The following is a 10,903-nucleotide window of genomic DNA, read 5'->3' on the forward strand; positions in this document are numbered from 1 at the left end:
TCAATGTTGCACCGTAACTTAGTAACATTTAATCTTTCCTCTAAATATTTCAAATAAATTACTTATGTATCTTGCTTCATTTTTTTCATAAGACCAACATTACATATAAGATACTTACGCACTCTTAAGGTGTATCCATTACCAACACTCTTGGCACGCTTCAAAATATGATGCTTCACCCCAACCAGCTCTGAACAGTTTTTTTTGAGAACCTCTACACAAGTGCCCGCCCATTAAATATTCTTTCTTCATCATAGAGTCCATACCCTCAACGGCGCATTTGTGATTTATGAGGACAAACAATTTTTTGATCATAACTCATAAATACAAGTAAATTGAATTTATTAGCAGGTTTGTCAAGATGAACAGCGACACAATTCCTGTATAATAAAGCAAAGTGATGAAATTAAGAATACAGATATTATTATTTCGAGATTTACACATAATACAAACAAATAATTAAGATTGAACTTACTTAATAATGTAATCACAAACATCTATATCAGTAGCATCTACAGGCAATTAGGAAAATTTTATTCCACATATTTTTCTTATGTATGCTTTACACTATTCATGCCAGTGTAGGCTATGCGCCTATACGGGCGGTATACGGGATACCACAGTTGGTCGCGAGCTGTTTTAATTTTTAATTACACAAAGAAATTTACTCGGATACAAAAATTTGTTTAAAAAATAATGTAAATAGAATTACGATTTTTAATAATAAATTAAAATTATGTCATCACGGCAATACAGCTTCAATTCATAAAACTGTTACTTTATGTCGAGACCTAATTTTAATTAAATAATGAAACTTGTAAATCTCTTTAAACAATTACTTATTAAAATAATCTGTATTAGAAAATAATTTTAATTCGATTAATTTGGGAAACACGTATGAGCGCGGCTTCGCGTGTGTGCGGCAGTCGAGTGTCAAGGATACAAATTCTACCGGTGCACACCGGTGTACACCGGTGTACACCGAGCACTTAATACGCGTATTAACTCGTAATTTTCTATTAAATTATCTTACTTTTGACGATGCGTGTATATATGATACATATATTTCATTATCTCGATTCATATTTTACCAGCTTAGTATACTATTCTTTAAATTCATTGCCGAAATTAAGATCATTTAATAGAAAATTACTAGTTAGTACGTGTATCAAGTGCTTGATGTAAACTAGGCTATTAGCATACGTACAAGTTGCCCCAAACCTTTGGTAATGAAGTGTCCATCCCATTCTTGTTCATGTTCACCATGCGCAACTAATTCGTTAGAACTCATTTTGTTCAAATAACACCGATTAAACATTATTTGGCCATGCAGCAAAATTGCTTTTAATGATTCTGTAATTTAAAAATATATTGTATAAAATTTGTTCAGAATATTGTTAAGTTAGGTTGAACAGAAACGTAAAGGAAATATTCTCTTACTTATGCTTTCGTCCTTCAGGACGAAAAACTGGTAAGAAAAATATAACGTTAACGGGCGATCACGTCCGTCACGATCGCGACACGATCGTCCGCCAAACAAATTCACACTCATTTTTACTTCACATGTTGACCCAATGTACTAAACTATGTGTATTCCTTTTGGAGTATCGCACAGGACTGAAAGCTGAGAGCAAAACGATCCCGCTCGTTACGAGCGCGGTATCGGCGAATCCGGGGGGGGGAGGAAGGAGTTTACATAAATACAACGCGGCAAAATCGAATTTTAATGTTTAAAAGCGCTATGTCACCCTAGGCGCTAATTCCGCGTTTTAGTACATATGAATACATAAAAGGTTTTTTTTTAAATTGGTAATTATGATTTTAGACAGTGCTTTCCAAAGATTTACTCTGCACAGAAGCATTTTTTAATGCCTTAACGCTTGTTTTCATATGTGCATGCGTTTTATACACATAACATATTCTATATAAAACACAACATACGGAAAGTAGCATAAATGCATTAATAACCGCTTTTGTTTTTGCAAAGAGAAAATATAGATGTGCCGTGAGAAATCAATTCAGTATCTTCCTCTAATTTTGTTTCTTCATCGTCTTCTGATCTTCTTCTTTTTTTACTTATAATTCCACATTTGCAACAATTTCGCAACTTACTTCTATAAGAATCTACTAATTTTCCATTGGAAATTTTTTGCTGACGTTCGTCAGTTTTAGATAGACAGTGATAAATGCCAATAATTTCAGTGGGAAATATTTTAATAATTTAACTTGCGGTCAAATCAAAATGTTCGTTTCTTAAAGGTGCCCTAACAAAAATATTTAGAATTACTATTAAATCAAACTAAATCAAATTATTATACTGAACCAATATTAAATCAACCCAGATAGCAGCAACGTTAAAATATTTTGGAAATATTTCCTGCTATTGGGAAATATTATGCATAAAAAAAAATCTTTTACCTTTGTTGGTAACCACAGAATAGAGACATCAATTGTGTAATAATTATATCAAAAGTTTTAAACGGTCTATTTAATTTTCAATTTTATTTTGCTTCTTTGTAGCTCTAACATACATTTATTTTTTTGGAATATTGATAAAATTTGATTGTATTTCTTCTTTTTATATTGTATTTTCTTTACAAGCAAAATCTACATGTTCTGTAAACATGTTCTTAAAAATGTTTGTAAAAAGATACCCAAAAATTTAGAGAACCATTTATTCAAGACATTGTGTAAAGTCCTAGCAATACAGTCGTTTATTTTAAATTATTATGTATTAAAATATTATGTTCTGCTATTTAATTTTATGTGCCTACGTTATACTGCGGCCGCGTTTTACAGCCACTGACAAAATTATTAGGCACCCTTGCTTTCTGATAACATTTATAAAAACAATGTTATTTCTTTATTTGAAAAAATTGTAAAATAAATAGGGTGCCTAATAATTTTGTCAATGGCTGTATTTTTTTGTTCCTATTTTTACGTATGGATAATTAATTCATTGAACTTTCCTAATCGAATGTTTTTCTCGTATCCTTCTACGACGGATACATGTGTCCTGAGCAACGGCCTTGATTCCGCGGTTCTCATGCGAAACCGTATTTTCCGCTATCTCATACAACAAGTTAGTCATGTAGTCGTTAAAAAATTTTTTTTTTTTATATTGGATCTTATCAAGACTTATTAATATAAGTTTTTAAACCTTGTTTATTATAAAATAAACAAATATTTGATATTAAATTCTGCATGCACTGATAGAGTGATAAAGATGTATTAAAACTTAATAAAAAAATACGAGATATGATGATTTGCTTAATTATAAATATTAAATGATTTGATAAAATTGATGGTTTAAAAAATATGATATGCCTTGAATCCGAGATATTGAAGATTATCATTTTGAGAAATTTTTCTTTTTTTTTACATTTATAGCTAAAACTACAATATTTATACAATTCTTGTAGACACAAATTTTTCAGGATTTTTCCCGTACTTTTAGAGAAAATGGCAAACTATTTTATTTTTTAATAGCATAAAAAAATGTTTTTTAATAATAATGTTTTATAAAATAATTGTTTTAAAAAAACTACGAATTCAAATAAATAATTAAAATTATGTATGAATATAATAATTCCACGAAAAAAACAATTTGACGAATTAAAATTTTGTCGCAACATAATAATAATTAAAAATATATAAAACAGAAAAAGCTTTGAAGAAGTAAATCATACAATGTAAAAATGCCATAAGAGCCAACACAGGATGTTCGTGTAATAATTAATTGTGGTAATAATAATTCCATAAATTAAAATTATGTATCGACATAAAAATAATTAGATATTTTAGTAATTAGATAATTAGTAATTCTACGATTAAACATTATACGAACATGATTTTAATTATTTATTTAAACTCATGATACTTTTGAGACAATTATGTTTTAAAACATTTATATTAAAAAACATAGCTTTTATGCTATTAATAAGTAAAATAGTAATCTGATCTCGTCATAAATTTCATAAACTCAATCTTGGTCTACCTTTTCTTTCCCATCGTGATCTTGCCGGGTGGTACGAGAATTCTTTACTCACTTGCATGGTTAATTACATTCCTCCAACTTTTGGTCCCGTTTTCGAAACATCTAACTTTTTTTGACAGTCCGCAAGACGAGCACAGAAACAACAATTTTACTACAGCTAAAATTATTTTGTGTTCTGTATCTAGCTAAACATTTAGCTAGATACAGATCACAAAATACCCAGAATAAAATTTGTGAGTTCACGTTATTCGGACGACGTGATAATTACGCTGTGCGTGCAAAAGTGCATCACAGTACCCTCACAATGTGATAGGCACACGCATGTACGCGTAAAAGGTCGCATGTTGCAATCACGCGTGATGGGAACATTTCACGGTGTGACCCAATCAGCACACAATATTTTTTAAATGTTTTTTTAATATTTATTTAATATTAATTTTTCATTGTACAATTCATTATAACAAAAATATTTATAAATATTTATTAAATATTTATTCAACATTAATTAAATATTTAAACTAATGATTTTGGAAAATATTTATTTAATGTTCTTTGGTGTGGGAATGGTATAGGCGCACGGAGATGGATGAAATAGTCAGTTAATGTATAAATATAGTCTTTACTTTATATTATCAAATATAACAAGGGAAAACTAAACTTATCGATATCCAAATTGATTGCGCGGCGGAGACGCGTTCATGTCCGTAGTCGAGAGAGATCTGCCTTCATGTCTTCTCCAGGCAAACCATTTCACCTCTTAACTATTGTACGTTGAGCGGGTTAAAACGTGCTCTAACAATGACAATATGCAACATTTATGATTACCGAATGTTAGAAGGTTTATGACTAACATCCGGAGACCATATGCTCGGTTGGTGAAAATTTTCTTTTTTGTTTCTTTTTCCTTTTCTTTTTCTTTTGTATGAGGATTGTGGCAATTGATTGCCACATGACCCCCCTGCCAGTAATGCACCAGCAGTATGATAAATATTCTAAGCTTAATTACAATAAATGCAAGGAAAGAAAATAATGAATTAAGATAACTAAAATAAGCAAATTGCGTAAATGCATGTTAATGATTAATTATAATAATAATACGTGTTTCCGATCTTTTTACATCTATAAATATTTAACGTTTTGTCATATAAAATAGATGCATGTTTGGATAAATCTTATTGTTATCTGAGGCCCGCCTGGAAACGATCCGGGAAGCGAACCCTTCGTCCGGCTCTCGTCACCGTTTCTCCTTGCTCCCTGGGAGTCGGCGCGTTCTCGTCTTGCTCTCGACGAATGCCCCGAGTGCTATCTTCGCTGTGTCCTTGTGTTTCTTCTGGTGGTGTTTCGCCAGCGTCTGTTAACGAATCTGAAAGCAGATATGCTGGTTTAACACGGTCTATTGAAACCGTTACATTTTTCCCGTGCATGCTTATGATGAAATTCTTGTCATCACGTCTCACGACCACGAACGGGCCATCATATGGTGATTGCAACATTGTCTTTGGTCCGTCGTGTCGGACGAACACCTGGTCGGTTGTCCCCAGGTCCTTGAAGACGAACGGACGTCGTTCCCCATGGCGGGTTCCATCGATCGGGCGCAGATCGTCAAAACGGTGGCGCAATTCCTTTATGAAATTAGCGCCATCGTCTGAATTCTCCATCGGCCGTTGAGTCAGGAACTGTCCCGGAAGACGAAGTGTCTCTCCGTAAACAAGTTCCGCTGCAGTCGCTTGCAGATCCTCTCTCCAGGCCGCTCGTATCCCTAGCAGAACGGTCGGCAGCACTTGGGTCCAGCGGCTGTTCGCATGACACTTCACCGCCGCTTTAAGCTGACGATGAAATCTCTCCACCATACCATTCGCTTGCGGGTGGTATGCTGTTGTTCTTAGGTGTGCTGTTCCGGTCAACTCGCTCAACTGCCGAAAGAGATGGGACTCAAATTGACGTCCCTGATCAGTAGTAACTCGGAGAGGTGTTCCGAATCGGCAAATCCATCCTTCGTAAAAAACTCTAGCAACCGTCTCCGCTTCTTGGTCTTCCAGCGGGAATGCCTCTGGCCATCGTGTGAAACGGTCGATGCACGTGAGGCAGTATCTCTTTCCCTCGGAGCTCGGCATCAAAATTATATCTATGTGGATATGTTCAAATCTACTGGATGGTGCAGAAAACTTTCCGACGGGCGCTACCACATGTCGCGTAATCTTGGATCGCTGGCACGGTACGCATGCACGAGCCCAATTTCGGCAGTCGGTATTCATTGACGGCCAAACATATCTCTGAGATATGAGCTTAGCCGTCGCTTTAACTCCTGGATGGGCCAGGTTGTGGATGCTCTCGAATGCCGCTCGGCGAAAGATCTTCGTTAAAAACGGTCTCGGCGTTGCAGTTGCTGTATCGCACCACACTGTCACTCCTGCTCCAGGGATCTCGACCTCTTTCAACCATAAACTCGATTCTTGGCTCAAAAAATCTTTTAGCTCCTCGTCAGATTTCTGCGACGCCGCTAATGCTGCATAATCCAACGGCGACCGCACTTCGTCGATTCTCGAAAATGTATCGGCAACAATATTATCCGCTCCGGATATATATCGAATGTCCGTTGTAAATTGGCCTATAAAGTCTAAATGTCTAAATTGACGCGGTGAGCACTTGTCAGGTTTTTGTCGAAACGCGAAGGTTAATGGTTTATGGTCTGTATACACTGTAAAAACTCGCGCCTCTAACATATGCAGAAAATGTTTAATCGCGAGGTACACTGCTAATAACTCTCTGTCAAATGCGCTATATTTCGATTCGGCTGGGCTTAATTTCTTCGAAAAGAATGCTAATGGCTCCCAACCATTGTCACCTCGTTGTTGCAGCACGGCTCCGACGCTATGATCAGATGCATCTGTAAACAAAGCCAGCTCCGCGCTCATCCTTGGATGTGCCAACAAAGCGGCTTGTGCCAAGCTTTCTTTTGTTAATTCGAACGCTCGTTGTGCCTGTGGTGTCCACGGTACCGGTTCCTTTCCTTTTGCGTTGTCTTGAAGAAGGTCATTGAGCGGTGCTTGTGATTCGGCAGCTCTCGGCAGAAACCTTCTATAAAAGTTTAACATGCCTAGATATCGCCGAAGATCTTTGGCTGTCCTTGGCATTTGGTATTGTCGGATAGCTTGCACTCGCTCGGGCAAGGGTCGAGTTCCTTCTCCCGTCACCAGGTATCCGAGAAACTGTATTTCTGGCTGTCCAAATACGCATTTAGCCGGGTTAATTACGATTCCGTACTTCTGCAGTCGCTCAAATAGTATCTTGAGATGCTCCTTATGCTCTTCCTCCGTTGACGATGCGACCAGTATATCGTCGATATATGCAAAACTGAATTCCAGACCCTGAAGAACTTCGTCGATGAAGCGCTGAAAGGTCTGCGCGGCATTGCGCAGCCCGAACGACATGTACGGAAATTCATACATACCAAACGGTGTTGTTATCGCAGTCTTTGGTATATCTTCTTCCGCTACCGGGATCTGATGATATGCTCGAACGAGATCCAACGTTGCAAAGATCTTCTTTCCCTGTAGGTTCTGTGCATAATCCTGGATATGACGCACCGGGTAGCAATCGGGAATCGTTCGTGCGTTGAGCGCCCTGTAATCTCCGCAAGGTCTCCATTCTTCTCCTTTCTTCGGCACCATATGCAGGGGCGAGGACCAACAGCTTTTAGATGGTCGTACAATTCCGAGTTCCATCATCCTCTGGAATTCTCTTTTCGCGGCTGCCAACCGCTCCGGCGCGAGTCTTCGTGGCCGACCGACCACCGGCGGACCCGGCGTCGTCTTGATAAAGTGCCGTGTATCATGCTTGGTCTCTCTCGGCCGTCCTTCTGGCCTCGTCACGTCAGGATATTGCATCAGCAACTCGTGATACGGAGTTGCTCCGGTTACCGTTTTAATGCTCGGAGTCTCGCATCGTAAACATCGTCCTTGCACCGTCAGACTCGTCATGCCATCCACGAGTCGACCATTTCTCAGATCTACCAGCAGTCCGTAGAACGAAAGGAAGTCGGCCCCGATAATCGGCCTGGATACATCTGCTACGACGAAACGCCACGCGAAAACTCGTCGCAATCCGAAGTTCAGTGCCAAAGATTCTGTGCCATATGTATGAATAGTTGTTCCGTTTGCGGCCGACAGCTCGTAATTCGATTTTTGTCGCGGACCACGCACCATCCTCCGCGGATAGACACAAAGATCAGCTCCCGTGTCAATTAAGAAACTGACTCTCGTATCGTGGTCTGTTACGAAGAGGCGACGTGTCAACTGGCCGGAATCGCTTGCCGCCATTAACGACTGGCCGTTGCGTTTCCCGTTTGCTGTTGTGAGGAGCATGGAGCCTCGCATCGTCTGGCGTCTGGGCCGAAACGCCAATGATAGTAGCATAAGCCATTGGTTGCATGGCCATGAGCTCGCGGGCGAGAACGCGAACGCGAACGCGGGCGTGTGTACCGTCGCTCGTGGCTACGGCCCCGCTCGAGCTCGCCGATCGCCTCAATAGATTTTCGAATGGCCGTCAGCTGCTCTGCCATCTCTTGTTGCATCGATAAGCGCATCTGCGCTAATTGCAAGTTAATTTTTGCTTCTAAGGATGTCGCGTCGTCCTGTCCTGCGCTGCGCGAAAATGAGGACGGCGTCGTTTCCGCGACCTGCAACGGCGGGGCACGCGTCGCTTCCATAATCGTATCCGCGATGTCCGCCACCTGATCCAGCGAATCTTCCGTTCGCGTCACTAGATGCGGCTGAATATGAGCGGGTAGGCGGCTCAGCCAAATCGTTCGCAATACTTTATCGCCGACAACGTTGCCGGCGAGGCTACGAAGATGACGCAAAAATTGTGATGGCTTGCGGTCGCCGATCTCCTCGTGCTCGAGTAAGCGACGCGTCTTATGCTCCTGCGATGAGCTAAGGCGTTTAATAAGTTCTGCTTTTAATATTTCGTACGCGCGCTCCTCCGGCGGATTCAGTACGATGTCTCGCACCTCGGCGGTATAACGCGGACCGATTGCCGTCAACGCGTACCCGAACTTCGTCGAATCGACCGTTATTCCTGCGGCTTGAAAACTCCGGTCTATGATGCTAAACCATAATTCCGGATCCGTGGGCGAAAACTCCGGCATTCGCATGCCCACGCGGCTCACCTCAGGTCCAGGCATAAAATATCCTGGCGGCTCTAATATCGCAGGTTGCACCAGCGGTTGCCTAGGCGTCTGTATCGACGCCTGTCCCTCGTCGTCGTGCATGAGAGGCATGTTGCTGCACTTCTGTCTGGCCGTGCACTCACAATTTCACTCACAAACACGCGTTAATTGTCACAATTCCGCGAAACTTTGCGCTTGGTCGTAAAAAAAAAAGAATGATCACGTCGGGCGCACCACTTTGGTGTGGGAATGGTATAGGCGCACGGAGATGGATGAAATAGTCAGTTAATGTATAAATATAGTCTTTACTTTATATTATCAAATATAACAAGGGAAAACTAAACTTATCGATATCCAAATTGATTGCGCGGCGGAGACGCGTTCATGTCCGTAGTCGAGAGAGATCTGCCTTCATGTCTTCTCCAGGCAAACCATTTCACCTCTTAACTATTGTACGTTGAGCGGGTTAAAACGTGCTCTAACAATGACAATATGCAACATTTATGATTACCGAATGTTAGAAGGTTTATGACTAACATCCGGAGACCATATGCTCGGTTGGTGAAAATTTTCTTTTTTGTTTCTTTTTCCTTTTCTTTTTCTTTTGTATGAGGATTGTGGCAATTGATTGCCACAGTTCATTTAACGTTTATTTTATGTTTATTTAATATTTATTTCACATTAATTTTTCATTTAAAAAAACATTTTTTTAAAAACATTAATTTAACATTTATTCAACTTTAATATTTATTTCACATTAATTTTTTATTTGAAAAGTCATTTTTTAAAATCATTAATTTAACATTTATTTAACATTAATTTAATATTCATTTTACATTAATTTTGCAACAATTTCAAAAACATTAATTTAACATTTATTAAATATTAATTTAATATAAATTTAATATTGATTTTTTTTTAATGAACATTTTTTAAACGTTTATTTAATATTGTTTAAGTATTTATTTTTCATGAATTATTTAATTAAAAAAATAATTTTAGTAAGCATTTTTTAAATGTTTATTTAATATTTATTTAATGTTTATTTAATATTAATTATTTTATTTATTTTTAGTCTCTATAAAATCATTTATTTATTATTTATTTAACATTTAAGCTATTTATTTGTTAATTATTATTGATTTTAAAATTTGTTTAAAAAATATTTTAATGACATCTATGAAAATCAGTAAAAAATTAACTTAATAATATATATATATATATATATATATATATATATAATATACTTTAATTATATATATATTTTGTTTTTTCGATAACATCTATTGACTTGATTTATCAGTGATGTACATGTATTAGCACAAAGTGTTTATAGATCATCACGAGGAATCAATTCGTAGTAATCACAGAGATCAAGTAACGTTCACTGGAATCGCAACTTGGGTGATCGCGTGGAATTTCAGAAAAAAAATTCTTAAAAAAATTTCAATATTAAAAAAAAATTTGTTTAATGTAAAAAGAAATAAATTTTAACGTTTAAAAAAATTTTTTTATTGCAAAAATTTTTAAAATGTTTTTAAAAACATTTTTTTAATATTGTATGTTGATTGGGACGTGAAAAAAATGGTTAGAATTTTTGAGTACCGTATGCATGCATGCGAGCAATATGAGTTTCATTTGGAGAACGCATTTGAGACTTATATCGCTCGCACGCATGAGTACCGCACGCATGAGACTGATATGATTCTCATATGATGACGCATCTGTCGGATACC

At 37.6% G+C, this 10,903-nt stretch overlaps 1 protein-coding gene across 1 annotated transcript; it reads right to left on the reverse strand.

Moving 5' to 3' along the window:
* Window positions 1-8,315: 8,315 nt before the first annotated feature.
* LOC120358851 lies at window positions 8,316-9,278 on the reverse strand. Its single transcript, XM_039454432.1, has one exon. The coding sequence runs from the start codon at window positions 9,276-9,278 to the stop codon at window positions 8,316-8,318; it is 963 nt and encodes a 320-aa protein (XP_039310366.1).
* Window positions 9,279-10,903: the final 1,625 nt, after the last annotated feature.

The sequence above is a fragment of the Solenopsis invicta genome, chromosome 10 (genome assembly GCF_016802725.1).
Source record: "Solenopsis invicta isolate M01_SB chromosome 10, UNIL_Sinv_3.0, whole genome shotgun sequence".
NCBI lineage: Eukaryota > Metazoa > Arthropoda > Insecta > Hymenoptera > Formicidae > Solenopsis > Solenopsis invicta.